Source organism: Microcaecilia unicolor, chromosome 6 (assembly GCF_901765095.1).
Source record: "Microcaecilia unicolor chromosome 6, aMicUni1.1, whole genome shotgun sequence".
Taxonomy (NCBI): domain Eukaryota; kingdom Metazoa; phylum Chordata; class Amphibia; order Gymnophiona; family Siphonopidae; genus Microcaecilia; species Microcaecilia unicolor.
Window position 1 is genome coordinate 40,405,705 of NC_044036.1, and position 20,189 is coordinate 40,425,893.

A 20,189-nucleotide genomic window follows, 5' to 3' on the forward strand; every position below is an offset into this window, starting at 1 on the left:
AGCAAGACTCACAGAAGGTTGCAAGCGACGTGACCATATCACACCATTTTTTGCAAAAACTTCATTGGCTACCAGTACAATACAGGGCTACATTTAAAACTCTATGTCTGATCTTCAAGGCCCTGAAAGAAAATGGCCCAGAGTACCTGAAAAATAGGATGATCCTCCACACACCACCAAGGACACTAAGGTCCTCCCAAGGACTTTCACTAACCACACCCTCTCCAAAAGACATTACATGATATGATACCCACAAGCGAGCCTTCTGGGGCAGAGAGAGCTGCAGAGAATGAGCGAAGTTCGCAAAGTCGAAGCCCACAGGCGTGCGCCGCAGCACCCTCCCCAGCGGCGTGCACCCGGGGGGGTGTCATTTCACTGGGGAGGGGGGAAGGTGTCATTTTGCAGACGGGGGGGGGGGGGGGGGTGCTGCACGCGGGGGGGGGGGGGGTGCATCGGCGATCCGCCCCGGGTGCCATCCACGCTAGGAACGCCACTGGGTGAAAGCTTGGCTCGTCAACCAGGCTTTTACTGAAAGAAGTAACTAGCTCATTAGTCTCACTCACACACACAAGGAGTACTCAGGCTGCATATACTGCAGCAGGACATGTTTATCCACTCCTACTCTAGCTGAGATAACATTTAACCATTTCTTTGACCTCATGTGCAACTTTCTTTAAATCAGTCACCTTACTTTCTAACTCTTCCTACTTTCTTACCCTGTTACATCTTTGCTTTACCCTTCCCTATCACCTATAATGTTCTATTACGTATTGTGTTGACATTGTAAATAGTATACCATGCCATACTTTGTATTGTTTTTGAATATTTTTTACTGCTGTAATTGTCTATTGCTCATGTTTGATCTATTCTTACTGTAAACCGCCTTGAATGAATTCCTTCAAAAAAAGGCGGTAAATAAATCCTAATACCTAAAAAATAAAAATATTTATGTGCCGTCATCTACTATGTTACAATAACCCATGAGACTAAGGAAGAAGAGTATGTGCATACGTGTGCATTCATTGTTGCAGTGACACTTCCACACCTAGACCTGCCCTGCCCTTCACACAGCTCAGACACACCCCCTGCTCCTCCTCCCCTTCACACTTTAACTTCCTTTTGGCCTCTACATTATAGTTTATTGAGAACTTACTATACCGCTCAACTGACAAGCAGAGCAAAGCTAAAGTAGGAAGGAACCAACTTCAAAGTTTAATAGGACTGGACAGAAAGCCCCAGTTGTTTGCCCAGGACTACCAAGTGCACCTTCAGCTACAGCCACCTATGATACCCAGTCATCAGTCCATCAAGCTTACAGCTAATAAAGTAAGACAGACAGAGCAATCAAGAACAACCATCAGTGTGATTTCTCTGCTTATTAGGGGGGGGGGGGGGGGGGGGAGAGAAGTAAGTCATATTAGCAATAGGGAAGGCGGACCAATTAAGTTTCTGATATTTCGCTCCCTCCCCAAACAAGTCTATGTCAGGACAACAACCCCAATACTTTAGCCAGATTCCAGTCGATGAACAATCCCAGACTGGAGGGTTTTGTAAGTCTGCTGCAGGTCTCCTCCGTTACCTTTGACCGACAGTGCGGAAGCGGGGGGGGGAGGACTGGCTCGGAGCCCGGAGGAGGCTCTCCAGAGTTAGAGGCGGGGCTGAGGCGGCAGCGCGAGAGGCTCCTCCTTCTTTCCTGAGCTCGAGAGGCCGGCGCCCGCCCGGCCGCCCCAGTGCCAGCCAGCCCAGCTGCCGAGCCGCTCACCGCCGCCGCCTCCTGCCCAAGCCATGGCCAAAGTAATCACGGTGAAAACCAAGCCCTACGGGGACCAGAAGCCCGGCACCAGCGGCCTCAGGAAGCGGGTCAGCGTCTTCCAGAGCAAGGCCCACTATGCGGAGAATTTCATCCAGAGCATCATCGCCACCATCGAGGCGCCCGAGAGGCAGGGCGCCGTGCTGGTGGTGGGGGGCGACGGCCGCTTTTACATGAAGGAGGCCATCCAGCTCATCATCCAGATCGCGGCTGCCAACGGGGTAGGTGGTGCGCCTGGGTTTCAGCTCTGCTGCCTCATTCATAGCGCCCAGATGATCTTGCAATAACCTTGGGCTGGGGCTTGGAGGGACCCTGGCTGCCCTTTGACATTTAAACTGACCTTGCAGGCATTTGGGATACAGTTTCCACTTAGCTATGCATTGGGCAGCTCGGAGACTGGGAAGCCTTTTTCTCCTAAAGGTTATTTTCTGCTTCTTGTTACCAGACAGGGCGAAATGAAAATGTCAGATCGAGTTGGAAAAACTAGAGAAGTTTTGTTTTTAAAAATGATTTCTGTTAATAATTTTTTTTTGAAAACTAAAGGCGGTTGTAGTTCTGCAGGTGGAAGCTGTATGAATGTTTGCAAATGCAACTTTTAGGTTAGTATAATAAAGGAGGAGGGTTATTTTTGTTGCATTAAGCAGGTAGCTTAGATTGTACAAAGCATGGGGTTATGTTAGAGCAAGCGAGCAATTTATGGTTCTGTCCTGATCAGAAAACTTCCAGTCCATTTAACTGTCAGGACTCAGTTACTATGGCAGCCAGCAGCTGTGGTAAAAGGAGGAAGTGCCTTACTGGTCCTGTTCTTCCACCATGGCATCTGCTAGCATTGCACCCACCATACTTTTGCAATGTCTGGGTTGATTTTGTCTTGAGGTATGTACTTTACACAACTGTTTGCTTTAATCTGTACATAAAAACATAAGGGGTTTCTACTGGGTCAGACCAAGGGCCCATCCAACCCAGCACCCCATTTCCAACAGTAGCCAGTCCAGGTTATAAGTACCTAATAGAGTCCCAAAAAAGTGGCAAAATTCTATGCTACTTAATTCCAAGGATAAGCAGTGGCATTTCCCAGGTCTACCTCCATAATGGTTTACTGAACTTTTCTTCCAGGCATTTGTCCAAACTTTTTTTTATTAAACCCAGTTTACATTAACTGATTTTTACCCTTTGCTCTGACAATGAGCTTAACAGTAAATGAAAAAATATTTTCTCCTGTTTAAAAGGTGCTGCTATGTAACTTCATGGAGTGTCCCCTAGTTCTTGTACTTTTTAAAAGAGTAAACAGGTGATTTAGTTTACCCATGCATGGTTTTTTTTTTAATGCTGCCTGTTAAATCCAAGTAAAAAGAAAACAAAGTAACTGAGGACAAATTAGTAGGCGTGTTTATTAGATGTTTCCTTTTTCTGGGGCGGGGGGGGGGGGGGGGGGGATTTATCTCATGCCTTTTTCAGTAGTAGTTCAGGGTGAGTTCCATTGAGGTACAGTAGATAACTTTTGTCCCCGGTTTTATGATCTAACTTTATACCTGAGGTAATGAAAGGTGAAACAGCTTGCCCAAGATCTCGGAGCATCAATGAGATTTGAACAGTGGTGTCCACGGTTCTTAGCCTGCTGTTCTAACCTGTTGAATTATGAGAAAATGGAGCAGCACGATTACCTTTGATCAATATAGAAACACAGGCAATATGGTCTTTATCTGCCATCATTCTCTATCAAGTTAGCCTGTCCATTTAATTTATTATCTTATATGCTTGTCCCGTGCTCTTGTGAATTAGATACAGTCTTTGTCTCCACCATCCACCACCCTTTCCATAAAGTCCCTTTTCATCTTCATCCTATTCCCTCTTATTCCAGAGCTTCCTTTCAATTGAAAGAGATTCGCTTCATATGCATTTATGCCACAGAGGTATTTAAATGTCTCTATCATATCTCACATCGCCTGTCTATCTTCCAAAGGGTACATGTTGAGATCTTTAAGTCTGTTCCCATATGCTGTATGGCAAAGACCACAAACCATTTTAGTTGCCGCCTTCTGGACCAACTCTATTCTGTTTATCTTTTTGAAGGTGTGGTTTCCAGAATTACACACAATATTCTAAATGAGGTCTTGCCAGAGTCTTATACAGGAGCATCACCGCCTCCTTTTTCCTGCTGGCTTATACACCCAAGTATCCTTCTAGCTTTCACCTTCAGCTTTTCTACCTGTTTTGCTACCTTAGATCATTACATATGATCATACCTGTCTTGCCCTTCTTTTGTACTTCACCTTCTCTGCTCTATCTCTACCTTACTACTACTACTATTTAGCATTTCTATAGCGCTACAAGGCGTACGCAGCGCTGCAAAAACATAGAAGAAAGACAGTCCCTACTCAAAGAGCTTACAATCTAATAGACAAAAAATAAATAAAGTAAGCAAATCAAATCAATTAATGTGAACGGGAAGGAAGAGAGGAGGGTAGGTGGAGGCGAGTGGTTACAAGTGGTTACGAGTCAAAAGCAATGTTAAAGAGGTGGGCTTTCAGTCTAGATTTAAAGGTGGCCAAGGATGGGGCAAGACGTAGGGGCTCAGGAAGTTTATTCCAGGCGTAGGGTGCAGCGAGACAGAAGGCGCGAAGTCTGGAGTTGGCAGTAGTGGAGAAGGGAACAGATAAGAAGGATTTATCCATGGAGCGGAGTGCACGGGAAGGGGTGTAGGGAAGGCGCGTGTGGAGAGATACTGGGGAGCAGCAGAGTGCGTACATTTATAGGTTAGTAGAAGAAGTTTGAACAGGATGCGAAAACGGATAGGGTGATACCTTGGGTATGTGCAGCCCAAATGCATAACTCTGCCTTCCTTAGTAATAAATCTTAGCGACCAAATTCTGGACCATTTTTTAAGCTTTGTTATCCACACCATTAGAGGTTGTCTACCTTATTGCAGATTTTGGTATCATCTGCCAAGAGGCAAACCTGACCAGACAGTCCTTTCTCTGTAGTTTTAGAATCATGCCGTCCCTACTATTCTATGTAACAAAAAATTGTTTTTTCCAACTTAACTGTTCGTTGTAATAGTAATATTATATGTTTATGTGCGCTGTGTATTCAGATTTTACACTGTTCCTCTATTTAAATAACACGTTTTTTTTAAAATATAAAGATGTAAACACATACACAAAAATATTTTTGCACAACATTTATGTGGTGCTCAATAAAAAAGAAACAAGAGTTCAAGAAAAAAATCATTATTGGCATCACTTCCCAAGCCCCCTAAAAATATAGGGAGATCCTGGAAAGTATGAGAAAATTACTATATATATACACAAAAGAAATAATACAAGGCAGTGGTAACAAGCCGCTTAACCCTTTAGTGTCCAATGTTCCCGTAATAAGCCATATGGGAATAGATTGATGGGAACATTGGACACTAAATTATTGATATTGTTGATAGCTCTCAACAAGAAGTAATGAGCACTAATTGGCAATAATTAGAATTTATGTCCATAACTTGCAAGTTTTGTTCCCGCAGTCTTTGCAAGTGTTGATCCATTTGGGTTTTTAGTGTTAACACGTTTCGAAAGGTGACAGCTTCGCATTCCTGCAGAGCTGTGGCTCTGTGCTTTCATCCGGAGTAAATCATTTGACCCCTGATGTAGGTGCTTGTAAACGCCAAAACACGGCCCGCGTCGGGTCCTTCTTTCACTTATATCAATAAAGACTGTTGGATTCAAGTGTCCAGTGGTGAATCGTCTTTGGTCAGCCTCTACTTTTTTTCTGCTGTGCTGCTGTCATAACTTGCTAAGCGCATTCTGTAATGCAGTGCGCCTAACTTCTAACACATGCAGGCAAAAAAGGGGCATGGTTATGGGCGGGGAAATGGGCATTTAGTGAGTATTCTGAAATACGTGTGTCTATATGGCCCAGTGTGCCTAAATCTACACGCTGGGATTTACTCCACATTTTCGTTGGTGTAAATGGAGGAATGTAGTCTTAGGCACTGAGATATCTACTAAGCATATTCTATATACAGTGCCTAAATCTCATCTTTCCCCCTAAACCAACCTCTCCTCCCCCATTCCCTATTTCTGTGGATAACACTCTCATCAGCTCGTAACCTTGGGGTCATCTTCGACTCCTCCTTCTCTGCACGTATTCAGCAGACTGCTAAAACCTGTCATTTCTTTCTCTATAATATCACCCAAATTTGCCCTTTCCTTTCTGAGCACACTACCAGAACCCTCATCCTCACTTTTATCACCTCTCGCTTAGACTATTGCAACTTTGCTTCTCACAGGTCTCCCACTTAGCCATCTCTCTCCTCTGCAATCTGTTCAAAATTATGCTGCACGACTAATATTCCGCCAGTGTCATTATGCTCATATTAGCCCTCTCCTCAAGTCACTTCACTGGCTTCCTATCCGTTTCCGCATATAGTTCAAACTCCTCTTATTGACCTATAAGTGCATTCACTCTGCAGCTCCTCAGTACCTCTCCACTCTCATCTCTCCCTATATTCCTCCCCGGGAACTCCGTTCACTGGGTAAATCTCTCTTATCTGCACCCTTCTCCTCCTCCGCTAACTCCAGACTCCGTTCCTTTTATCTTGCTGCACTATATGCCTGGAATAGACTTCCTGAGCCTGTACGTCAGGCTACATCTCTGGCCGTCTTCAAATCTAAGCTAAAAGCCCACCTTTTTGATGCTGCTTTTAACTCCTAATCCTTATCCACTTGTTCAGAACCCTTATTTTATCATCCTCACTTTAATATTCCCTTATCTCTTGTTTGTCCTGTTTGTCTGTCCTAATTAGATTGTAAGCTCTGTCGAGCAGGGACTGTCTCTTCATGTTCAAGTGTACAGCGCTGCGTACGTCTAGTAGTACTTTAGAAATGATAAGTAGTAGTAGTAAATCTAGGCACTGGTTATAGAATACGCTTAGTCGGCATTGGTTTCCTTGCGGATTTTTTAGGCGCCATATATAGAATCCCCCCAATGTGTATGCAATGTGTATGCAAAGAACAGACTCAAAAAACTCCAAACAGCCCAGAATACCGCCGCCAGACTCATATTTGGAAAAACTAAATATGAAAGTGCAAAACCCCTAAGAGAGAAACTTCACTGGCTTCCACTTAAGGAACACATTGCGTTCAAGATCTGCACGATTGTACACAAAATCATCCACGCAGATGCCCCAACCTACATGCTAAACCTCGTGGACCTGCCTCCCAGAAACGCCAAAAGATCATCCCGCAAATTTCTTAATCTACACTTCCCCAGCTGTAAAGGACTAAAATACAAGCTGATACATGCAACTACCTTCTCCTACATGAGCACGCAGTTGTGGAATGCACTACCTACTGCCTTGAAAACTATTGACGAAATAACCAACTTTCGTAAATCTCTGAAGACATAGCTCTTCAACAAGGCCTACAAAGAGAACCCATAGCCTCACTAAATCACCTCGCCAACCCACCCCAGTTATGAAAGTCTACCTTCTATGCCTATCTGCCTAAACCTTTTCTTTTTTCCCTTACTTAATCTTTTTACGTCACTAATTGTATCTGATATCCTGGAATGACAATGCCGTAACAGGACTCTGTAAGCCACATTGAGCCTGCAAATAGGTGGGAAAATGTGGGATACAAATGCAATAAATAATAATAATAATGATGTCTTTGGGAATTCTGCTGTTATGCAGCTTGAGTGGAGGAGTGGCCTAGTGGTTAGGGTGGTGGACTTTGGTCCTGAGGAACTGAGTTCGATTCCCGGCACAGGCAGCTCCTTGTGACTCTGGGCAAGTCACTTAACCGTCCATTGCCCCATGTAAGCCGCATTGAGCCTGCCATGAGTGGGAAAGCGCAGGGTACAAATGTAACAAAAATAAAATAGATACTATTGGAGATTCTACATGGAATGTTGCTACTATTGGAGATTCTACATGGAATGTTGATATTCCACTAGCAACATTCCATGTGGAAGGCTGCGCAGGCTTCTGTTTCTGTGAGTCTGACGTCCTGCACGTACGTGCAGGACGTCAGACTCGCAGAAGCCTGCGCGGCCACATTGGTGATCTGCAAGGACCGACTTCTACATGGAATGTCCATGTAGAATCTCAAATAGTAGCAACAGTGGAGGAGTGGCCTAGTGGTTAGGGTGGTGGACTTTGGTCCTGAGGAACTGAGTTCGATTCCCGGCACAGGCAGCTCCTTGTGACTCTGGGCAAGTCGCTTAACCCTCCATTGCCTGCCACATAGAGCCTGCCATGAGTGGGAAAGCGTGGGGTACAAATGTAACAAAAAAAAAAAAAAAATTATGCACACAATGAGGTGCCAGAAGTTTCTCCTCTTTAAAGAGAAGACAGTGAAACTTTGAGCCCACTGCAAGAATCTAGGACGTTCTCCTTTCAGATGTTAAGAATGTGCCACAGCTGGCGGATGTGAAAACTATTCATCCTGTTCTTTGGTTCTTGCTGCTATATAAAGGATACTGGCACTGCAGGTTTGGTAGTTGCTGATTTTGATGCTGTTCTTCCAAACTTTGCAAGCCTAGAAAGAGTGTTTATAGTTTCTCCAGTATGTGACTTTAACTCTGCTTCAGGTGAAATGTTTTTGGTTATGGTGGGTTTAGCAATACTACTACTACTACTATTTAGCATTTCTATAGCGCTACAAGGCGTTTGCAGTGCTGCACAAACATAGAAGAAAGACAGTCCCTGCTCAAAGAGCTTACAATCTAATAGACAAAAAAAAGTAAGCATATCAAATCAATTAATGTGAACGGGAAGGAAGAGAGGAGGGTAGGTGGAGGCGAGTGGTTACAAGTGGTTACGAGTCAAAAGCAATGTTAAAGAGGTGGGCTTTCAGTCTAGATTTAAAGGTGGCCAAGGATGGGGCAAGACGTAGGGGCTGAGGAAGTTTATTCCAGGCGTAGGGTGCAGCGAGACAGAAGGCGCGAAGTCTGGAGTTGGCAGTAGTGGAGAAGGGAACAGATAAGAAGGATTTATCCATGGAGCGGAGTGCACGGGAAGGGGTGTAGGGAAGGACGAGTGTGGAGAGATACTGGGGAGCAGCAGAGTGAGTACATTTATAGGTTAGTAGAAGAAGTTTGAACAGGATGCGAAAACGAATAGGGAGCCAGTGAAGCGATTTGAGGAGAGGGGTAGTATGAGTAAAGCGACCCTGGCGGAAGATGAGACGGGCAGCAGAGTTTTGAACCGACTGGAGAGGGGAGAGGTGACTAAGTGGGAGGCTAGCAAGAAGCAGATTGCAGTAGTCTAAACGAGAGGTGACAAGGGTGTGGATGAGGGTTTTGGTAGAGTGCTCGGAAAGAAAGGGGCGGATTTTACGGATGTTGTAAAGAAAGAAACGACAGTGGTGTGCTGGAGCAGGCTCTCACAGGCTTGCAAGAGCCGGTTGTTAAGTTTTTAAGAATTTTGGGAGCCGGTTGTTAAAGTAGGGCCCTCCATGGCTACTTTAACAACTGGCTCCCAAAATGTGGGCTTGGGCCCCCTGCTGAATTCTCTTTTACTTTGCTGGTGGGGATGCTGAGCCCTGCCAGCCAAGTAAATAGACTACTGCTGCTCCCCGCTCCTTGTTTCCAGCTCTGGGCAGCAGGCTGGGACTTCTCGAGCATGTGAGAGAAGTTCCAGCATGCTGCTCAGAGCAAGACGTTGGGAGTGGTGGCAGTCCATTTATTGGCTGCCAGCAAAGGTATGCCTAGTGTGCCCGCACGAAGGGAGGGAGGAGAGAGAGGCAAGTGTTGCTCCCCCACCCCATCCCCGGCCACCCCTGGCCCTTCCAACTGCAGAGCTGGCTACGTCCGGAGAAAGAGCCTGTTGTTAAAAATTTTCCAGCACACCCCTGAATAGACCCCATACATAAATCAGAATATTAACCAGCACGCCATAGCCAATGCCCTTAGTTCTCTAAAGCAATCCAACTGTAGACTGTGCAGCAAAACACTCAAAATGTTGTCGTCATAATTTTAACTGTCTGAAACGTAGCTGTGGTGTAAAGTATGCTCTTATGTTAACATGTATGGGAATATGTTTTTCTTTTACTAATAAAACCATTTTAAATTTTAATGTTTAATACTTACATGTGGTGATGTCAGAACTGGATCTCCCCTAAATGTAACACTTAAATGGATACAGGTAGGGCAAGATTCTGTGTGTGAGGCTAACACAATTACCTTAGGTAGAGGGCAGGCAGTGAGGGAGTATGTAAAAAGTGACAAAGTAAGTTAGCACCTTGGAATTTAGGTTGGTCACAAACGTCCCTCCAACTACAGATCCATACTCATTACATCCTAGAATAATCACTAGAAAAGAAGAAGACACAAGGCTCAGATGTTATAAAAATATAAAAGCTAATTTATTATAGGCGGCAGAGAAAATAGCAAATCAGTGATAATGTACTTATGCTAAGTTACCCACAATGATGGTAAAGCAGTGAGCATTCATGCACCTATTAAGGCAAGGAATACACATTTAAACCCTAGTCCTAAAATAATTAGGGCCCCTGATTCTTGAAGCACTAAGCAAAGAACAGTTACCACCTGACTTGAGACCTGCCTTGATGGAAAAGTGCTCTCCCACGCTCAGTCTCTGGAGGCAGAGGCCATCAAGAGCTGTCAACGATAACTCTCAGGAGGATGACAGGAGCTGCAGCAGCAGGCCGATGTGTTCTCTCTCTCTCTCTCAGGCAGGAGGTAGTGACTGGTGGGCAGAGGACTGGAGCAGGTAGATGGTAAGGCCATGTTTCTTTAATGAGCTTCAGCTGTTGGGCTTGGCAGGCTCGGACCAGGGCTGTCATCTGCTTCATTTTAGGCAGCCCCCTTGTGGAGTGCCCCAGATAACTTTATATCGCTTCCAAGTTCTCCTTATACCCTTTCTTGGGTAAAGGCAAGTCTTACTATTTGGGACAACAGATTGGGGCTTTGCAGCGTTATGACTTGGAGAACCACAACGCCAGGAGCAGATTTGTTCTGACCCAAGTTTATTAAAGTTGTTTTTGTTCTCCTATAGCCTTGTCCATGCAGCAGTGTCCTCCATGTAGACTTAAGGCCTGTTAGAGCAGCAAACCTGACAGGAGAGATGATATTGACTTGAGTCTGTATCTTTTAAAGTCGGGTTCATGGTGCTGACTAGTGTCTCCTGCATATATATATATATATATATATATATATATATATCAAACATATAAACGGCGAGTGACCGTACTCACTCGCAAATGCGCAGTAGAGACCTTCTCTGCCCCGCCCCCACGTCAATACGTGATGACGGGGGGCGGAACACAGAGGGTCTGTACTGCGCATTGCTGAGGGAGGGACACCGCCGTCTAACGCTCCCCCCACCCGAGTCGCCGCCGCCACCCACCTTCTACCCGGTCGGGCCCTCGCTCCACTATTGAAACAGCGAGGGTCCGGGAACGCAGCACTGAGCTCTGCTGAGCTGCCGACATCGCCCTTCCTTCTTCTTCTCTGCCTCTGTCCCGCCCTCGACGACGTTACGTCACACGAGGGCGGGACAGGCAGAGAAGAAGAACGAAGGCCGACGTCGGCAGCTCAGCAGAGCTCAGTGCTGCGTTCCCGGACCCTCGCTGTTTCAATAGCGGAGCGAGGGCCCGGCCGGATGGAAGGTGGGTGGTGACGGCTCGGTGGGGGGGGGGGGGGGGCGCGAACTCGGAGGGGGAGGGGCAGCGGCGAACTCGGCAGTGGGGGCGGGCCTTTCTATAATAGCCCATTTTTACGGGCTCAAAGTCTAGTATTTATATATATATAGTGCCTAAAGAAAACAGCGCAAAAACACTCCCACTTAAAATGGTATTCTATAAGCTGCGCCTAAATTTCAGCACGTTTTATAGAATTAGCACTTAAACAGAGAGGTCTCATGTAAATTTAAGTGCTGCCATTTGCACCAGTGAAAAAGTAGGCAAATGCCCGTACCTAAATTTACATGCGGAGCACCACTATTCTACAGTTACATGTGTAACTCAAAACTGCGCCCATGACACTTCCATTTATGTGCCCCCTTTTTCAGGGCACATGCAAATTTTAGGTCCCAATTAAATTTAATTAGTGCCAATAATTGCTTGTTAAAAATTGGCACTGATTGGCTCATTCTGTTAAATTATGAGCATAAATCGGGAACAATTATTGGCAACTTTTAATTTATTTATGGCAGCTATATCCCACATTATTTCAGGTTCAATACGGCTTACAATGTAGATAAAATTGACAAAAGGAGAAAATTACATCCATAGTGAAACAGTATCATAAAAAAACTACAAACTGCAAAAAACATAGCAGAACAACTAGATTCGAAAGCGCCAAACCTCTACGAGAAAAACTACACTGGCTCCCAATCAAAGAACGTATCGCATTCAAGATCTGCACCCTGCTTCATAAAATCATTTATGGCAATGCCCCGGGATACATGATAGACCTTATAGATCTACCAAACAGAAACACAACAAGATCAACACGAACATACCTAAATCTCCACCACCCAAGCTGCAAAGGACTCAAATGCAAATCAACCTATGCATCCAGCTTCTCTTATTTAAGCACACAACTATGGAACGCACTACTAATCGCCGTGAAAACAACATATGACCACCTAAACTTCCGGAAACTCCTAAAGACTTACGTATTCGAAAAGGCATACCCTAACGATCCAACCTAAATGCCTTAACTGTACAATGTAAGCCACAGTGAGCCTGCAAATAGGTGGGAAAACGTGGGATACAAATGTAACAAAATAAATAAATAAACTTTAAGGAAATATAAGTAATAGTGTAACAAGTATTATAATGACATAAGTGCATAGAGAAGACAAGAAAGCCATCATATTAGTTAGACCCAGAAGTCGAAGGCTTTTGGTCAAGATTTAGGTATGAGCTAGTGAAGAGAAAGGCCTTTACTTGCACCCAAACTATTTGCAATTCTGAAAGCATTATGATTGGTTTTGGGAGAGAGTGCCAACATTTAGTTCCAAGGGGAGGGGGGGGGGGGGGATAGTGTGCTCTTACATCCAGTGTTAAGGGATCAGCAGCTTTACTGCATATTGTAAGAAGACATTTCATTTTAAGAGCCCTGTTTACTAAGCAGCGTTATAGGTGCGGTAAAAGTTGTTTTTAACGTGCATTAACCATGTACACGCCAGGGGCATAGCCAGACAACAGATTTTGGGTGGGCCTAGATAAGAAGTGGGTGGGCACCAATTGTTCTCCCCCCACCCCAACCACCACCCAAAAAAAATATCTCAGCTGGTGGGAAAATGCTTCTTTCCACCTTGGCAGTCTGCAGCAGGCATGCGCTGAAAACGGAACATACGCAGGTGCTGGTATCATGGAGAGTAGCGTTTTCGTTACCATCTGGAGTAAGTCTTCAGCTGGCCGAGCTTGGGATCCCACAGCTACCACTAAACATGTGCTACTGTTGGGTGGGCCTGAGCCCTAAGTGGCCCACCCAGGCCCACCTGTGGCTATTCCACTGGTACACGCGTTAATCATGTATGTGCCTACAGTATCCTTATAGGTACTTACATGGTTACATGCTAAGTGTACTCGCGCTAAAAACATTAACGCACTTTAGTAAACAGGGCTGTAAATCTTTTTCCCTTCTACTTTTACTTTCTTTTTTTTAAGTGCATTAATGTTTTCATACAAGGCAATTATTTTTTTCAACTTCTTAACCTGATCATAATTGGTCTGCTGGCTCAAAGTAATATCTGTGCTAAACTTGACTGAGGCAGTCTTCAAGAGAGCAGATTTTTATTATGTCTGCAAAAGAAATTGTTGGATATATCAGTTTTCGCTCATTTTCTTTGTTTCCCTCAATTGTAATATAAAAGATTTTTGCTTAATTAGTAAAAATGTTAAAAAGTACAAAATCTGCAACGAAGGTCAGTAAGCAAATTAAGTAATATAGTGACATAGTAAGTGACGGCAGATAAAGACCTGAACGGTCCAGGATTAAATCAACAATGAATATGGTATATACTTGAGCATGGTCTTTCTTTGTTCTTTCTGGGACATAGACCGTAGAAGTTCCCCCGGCCCCGCCCTTAAGTATTCCCAGAATACTAAGAAACTAGACCCTTCATTGTGGCTTGTAGCTAGAATGTTTCCTGACGTGAAGGTGAGTGTGAAGATACGTAACGCTGACATTTAGCTGCCTGCCTGTTAGACTGTGCATTATAGGAGATTAATGTTACATTGTAACACTTTGACACTTTCAAAATATTTCTGGCATTTACACAGAGTGTGTACTCTTTGCAGGATAGAAAGTGGGTTAGTTTACTGGTATATGGCTCAGTGGTGCAACCATGCATTCAGCAATACTGAGACAGTGTGTGACCAGAATTTTGGCAAAAATCAGAATGTATTTGGCCTAGAATGTCATGTTAGCTCCAGTTGCTGGGTGGAAGCCAAACCTTTTCAAGTTAGAGTTCATGATATTTATCTGTATCACATCTGTGCAATTGGCAAGAAGTAGATCTTGGATCCCAATAGAGACTGGAGGGAAGGGACACCGGCCCTAGTATTTGCAAATGGAGACAGTGTGTCAAATGTCCAAGTTGGTGTCCTAGCACGCATCAATGATCATCACAATATGGTTGGAACAGGGGCCTTGCCAGACTTCATCGGGAGGGCGGTTCAGAGCCCGAGGTGAGGGGGCACATTTTAGCCCCCCCCCCCCGGTGCCACCGACCCCCACCACCGCCACCTTTGGACCCCCCCCATGCCAACCATCCCCCGCCGTCGGGTACCTTTGCTAAGTCCTCTTCTCCTTTGTACGTGCAGGTCGTCAGACTCGCAGAAGCCTTGCTTGCATATTAACAACATGGCCACACCGGAGAAGAGGACTTCGGCTGGTGGGGGTTGGGGACCCCTGTCAGCAAAGGTACCCGACAGCGGCGGGGGAGGGTCGGCAGCGGGGGAGGGCCAGGGCCAAATCTACGGGGACCCATGCCCCCGTGGCCCCACGTAGCTACGCCCCTGGTTGGATATAAATGCGAATGTGGCATCCAGACACTCTGAGCTCAGAATCCTGGAGTTCAAACATGTAGGCAGGTTCCCTGGAGTCATAAGTACATAAGTATTGCCGTACTGGGAAAGACCAAAGGTCCATCAAGCCCAGCATCCTGTTTCCAACAGTGGCCAATCCAGGTCACAAATACCTGGCAAGATCCCAAAAAAGTACAATATACTGCTTATCCCAGAAATAGTGGATTTTCCACAAGTCCATTTAATAATGGTCTATGGACTTTTCCTTTAGGAAGCCATCCAAACCTTTTTTAAACTCCGCTAAGCTAACTGCCTTTACCACATTCTCTGGCAACGAATTCCAGAGTTTAATTACACGTTGAGTGAAGAAAAATATTCTCAGATTCGTTTTAAATTTACTACATTGTAGCTTCATCGCATGCCCCCTAGACCTAGTGTTTTTGGAAAGCGTAATCAGATGCGTCACATCTACCTGTTCAACACTGCTCATTATTTTATGGACCTCTATCATATCTCCCCTCAGCCGCCTTTTCTCCAAGCTGAAGAGCCCTAGCCGCTTTAGCCTTTCCTCATAGGGAAGTTGTCCCATCCCTTTTATCATTTTCGTCGCCCTTTTCTGCACCTTTTCTAATTCCACTATAAATTTTTTGAGATAGGCGACCAGAATTGAACATAATATTCGAGGTGCGGTCGCACCGTGGAGCGATACAAAGGCATTATAACATCCTCATTTTTGTTTTCCATTCCTTTCCTAATAATACCTAACTTTCTATTTGCTTTCTTAACTGCAGCAGCACACTGAGCAGAAGGTTTCAGCATATCATCAACGACGACACCTAGATCCCTTTCTTAATCCGTGACTCCCAACGTGGAACCTTGCATGGCATAGCTATAATTCAGGTTCCTCTTTCCCACATGCATCACTTTGCACTTGCTCACATTAAACATCATCTTCCATTTAGACGCCCAGTCTCCCAGTCTCATAAGGTCCTCTTGTAATTTTTCACAATCCTCCTGCGATTTAATGACTTTGAATAACTTTGTTAAAAAACAACAAAGCAGTGGAATCAAATGCATTTATTGTTCCAATAAATGCATTTGATTCCACTGCTTTGTTGTTTTTTATCTACTGTTTTGTAAGCAGTTGTGTGCCTTTTTGTTTTTTTTTTGTTTTGAATAACTTTGTGACATCAGCAAGTTTAATTACATCACTAGTTACTCCCATCTCTAGGTCATTTATAAATATGTTAAAAAGCAGCGGTCCCAGCACAGACCCCTGGGGAACCCCACTAACTACCCTTCTCCATTGAGAATACTGACCATTTAACCCTACTCTCTGTTTTCTATCTTTTAACCAGTTTTTAATCCACAATAGAACACTACCTCCTATCCCATGACTCTCCAATTTCCTCTGGAGTCTTTCATGAGGTACTTTGTTAAACGCCTTCTGAAAATCCAGATACACAATATCAACCAGCTCACCTTTATCCACATGTTTGTTCACCCCTTCAAAGAAATATAGTAGATTGGTGAGGCAAGATTTCCCTTCACTAAATCCATGTTGACTTTGTCTCATTAAGCCATGCTTTTGAATATGCTCAGTAATTTTGATCTTAATAATAGTCTCTACCATTTTGCCTGGCACTGACGTCAGACTCACCAGTCTATAATTTCCCAGATCTCCTCTGGAACCTTTTTAAAAAATCGGCGTTACATTGGCCACTCTCCAACCTTCCGGTACCACATTCGATTTTAAGGATAAATTACATATTACTAACAATGGATCCGCAAGCTCATTTTTCAGTTATGTTAGTACTCTGGAATGAATACCATCCGGTCCAGGAGATTTGCTACTCTTCAGTTTATAGAACTGCCCCATTACATCCTCCAGTTTTACAGAGAATTCATTAAGTTTCTCCGACTCGTCAGCTTCGAATTCCATTTCTGGCACCAGTATCCCACCCAAATCTTCCTCGGTGATGACCGAAGCAAAGAATTCATTTAATCTCTCAGCTATGGCTTTGTCTTCCGTGATCGCCTCTTTTACTCCTCGGTCATCTAGCTGTCCAACTGATTCTTTTGCTGGCTTCCTGCTTTTAATATACCTAAAAAAAAATGTACTATGTGTTTTTGCCTCCAACGCAATCTTTTTTTTCGAAGTCCCTCTTAGCCTTCCTTATCAGGGCTCCGGGCCCGGCCTTGTCCATGTTCCCACAATCACATTAAAGCTTAACTGCCAAGCCCCCTCAAATTGTGATCTAAAGAAGATTAACCATTTGCCTTTTTCTTTTTATTATTTGATGTAATTTTTACCTCTCTGATTTTCTTGTTCAAGTGTTATGATAGTGCTGGGCAGACTTATACGGTCTGTGCCAGAGCTGGTGGTGGGAGTCAGGGATAGTGCTGGGCAGACTTATACGGTCTGTGCCAGAGCCGGTGGTGGGAGGCGGGGCTGGTGGTTGGGAGGCAGGGATAGTGCTGGGCAGACTTATACGGTCTGTGCCAGAGCCGGTGTTGGGAGGCGGGGATAGTGCTGGGCAGACTTATACGGTCTGTGCCAGAGCCGGTGGTGGGAGGCGGGGCTGGTGGTTGGGAGGCAGGGATAGTGCTGGGCAGACTTATACGGTCTGTGCCAGAGCTGGTGGTGGGAGTCAGGGATAGTGCTGGGCAGACTTATACGGTCTGTGCCAGAGCTGGTGGTGGGAGTCAGGGATAGTGCTGGGCAGACTTATACGGTCTGTGCCAGAGCTGGTGGTGGGAGTCAGGGATAGTGCTGGGCAGACTTATACGGTCTGTGCCAGAGCCGGTGGTGGGAGGCGGGGCTGGTGGTTGGGAGGCAGGGATAGTGCTGGGCAGACTTATACGGTCTGTGCCAGAGCTGGTTTTGGGAGGCGGGGATAGTGCTGGGCAGACTTATACGGTCTGTGCCAGAGCCGGTGGTGAGAGGCGGGGCTGGTGGTTGGGAGGCAGGGATAGTTCTGTGCAGACTTATACGGTCTGTGCCCTGAAGAGCACAGGTACAAATCAAAGTAGGGTATACACAAAAAGAAGCACATATGAGTTATCTTGTTGGGCAGACTGGATGGACCGTGCAGGTCTTTTTCTGTCGTCATCTACTATGTTACTATGATTATATACTAATAAACAGAAATAAAAAAAAAAAAAAAGCTTAGCTGCCAAGTACTTGACCAGCCTTCCAGTTTTTGTAGATCCATTCTCACATTGTCCATTCCCTCAGGAGTAACCTTGCTTTAACTTAAAAAAAAAAAAAAAGCTTTACCCCAAGTACTACTACTACTATTTAGCATTTCTATAGCGCTACAAAGCGTATGCAGCGCTGCACAAACATAGAAGAAAGACAGTCCCTGCTCAAAGAGCTTACAATCTAGTAGACAAAAAAATAAAGCAAACAAATCCATTAATGTGCAGAGGAAAGAGGAGAGGAGGGTAGGTGGAGGCGAGTGGATACAAGTGGTTACGAGTCAAAAGCAATGTTAAAGAGGTGGGCTTTCAGTCTAGATTTAAAGGTGGCCAAGGATGGGGCAAGTGGTAGGGGCTCAGTTGCAGGTTTTTGTGCAAAAAGATGGACTTCTCCTAACCCGTTGATAATTATCACTCAGATATTAAATTGGTCCCAGAACCAAACCTTGAGATACTCTGCCTCCTTTTCTTCTGTCAGTTCAATTTATCACTACAGTCTTGTCAGTTGTCAATCAACTCAATATCTAATCCAGTTTATGACCTTGGGACCCAACCCAGGCTACTGAGTTTATTCATGAGCTTCCTGTAGGGAATAGTATTGAAGGCTTTGCTAAAATTCAGATAGACTGCATCCAGGGTCTGTTCTTAATTTAGTTGTTTTTATTACCCAGTCAAAGAAATCAGACTAACTGGTACTATGTGCATCTGATAAAACCATGTTGTCTCAGGTCATGCAACCTACCAGGTTATAGATAATTCACAGTCCTTTAGTCAGGACTAGACAGACTAGGCATCAGCCTAGGGCAGCACAGGCAGAACAGTCGCCAGCACTAAATGCCATGCTGACTCTCATTTAATACCTCAGGTCCAGGTGGGAGGGTGGTGGTGGTGACAGCAGTGATGAGGGGTGGTGATAGGCCCAGCAGGCAAACGGAAGAGAAGATGATGGATGATGCTGGACATGTGGAAGGGGTAGGAGGAGAAAGGAAGGGGGTGGATGAGGTGATAGGTAAAGAAAGGGGAGTGGGCATATGAGGGAAATGGAGAGGGGGAATAGGAGGGCTGGAGTGGCAGAGATGGAAAGCTGTAGGTAGTTGTAGTGAAAGAGGATAGTTGAGGACTGAATGGTGAGGAGAGAGAAAATCTGAAAGGAAGTATTAAAATAAATGGACGACATCTGAAAGTGAAAACCGTTTCAGAGATGCATGTAAAAGTGGAAGTGAAGGCAAGAAAAGAAATGGCAAATGAACAGGAGACCCTGGCAGTTAAGAGAAGAGAGAAACACACAAACCAGAGACAGGAGTGAGAAGTAGAAAAATAAAATGAGCAGAGAGTAGAGAGAGAAAATATTATCTATGTCTGCTTTCTGTATATTTTCAAGTTTAATAAAATTTGATATACCGCCTCTTAGCATAACTTCTGAAGTGGTTTACAAAATGATGAATATGAAAAAAATTAACAGGACTGAGCTGAAAATGACTCGCTGCAAAACATGACCACAGGATGGAACAAGCTATAGAGGTCAGCCATAGGCCTCTGTAAATAAATGTCTTCAATCCTATTTTAAATTTTGCAAAGACGACTTCCAAACTGAAAGGGCGGAGGAAGGGCATTTAAAAGAGGACACTAAAAATATGGTTTTGGATATAAGTAAGGTGTATCTGATGAAGAGATGGCACTACCAGCTGGCCAAGTTGGGAGCAGCAGAGAACCCTCATCGAGCAATATGTGATTAGGAAGCAGGATAAATAAGGAGGTTTTCAGGCATAGTAGATTTTGCACAGCAGGAAATGAACCTGTGTTTCTGTTTCTCTGGTGTTGAACTGCATGCAGAGTATGGTAAAGCCCCAGATTTATGGAATAATCTACCATCAGGGATTAGAAAAATTACAGATTATGTGCAATTTTGACATGCTATAAAAACATGGTTATTCCAAAAATATCTTTAACTTGATTTGAAAGAATGTTTTCTAATTGACGTCTTAGGGGGTATTATAAACCTGATTTTAAAACGAATTCCAGAGATTAATTACATGTTGAGTGAAGAAATATTTTCTCCTATTTTTTGTAACAAACATAAATTGTATAAAACACTGTCAGTACACTCAATAAACATAAACAGAACCTTAATCTTGGAGCCTAAACCCTCCCCCCCCCCTCGCCAACTATGCTTCAGAAAATGC

At 44.4% G+C, this 20,189-nt stretch overlaps 1 protein-coding gene across 1 annotated transcript in view; it reads left to right on the plus strand.

Annotated features, from left to right (window-relative positions):
* Positions 1–1,704: 1,704 nt before the first annotated feature.
* PGM1 (phosphoglucomutase 1) overlaps positions 1,705–20,189 on the plus strand; it is a 76,384-nt gene continuing 57,899 nt past the window's right edge. The window contains exon 1 of the mRNA XM_030207010.1: positions 1,705–2,031. Within this exon, the coding sequence (XP_030062870.1) occupies positions 1,786–2,031 (246 nt within the window). The 5' untranslated portion in view covers positions 1,705–1,785. The remainder of the gene's footprint in view (positions 2,032–20,189) is intronic.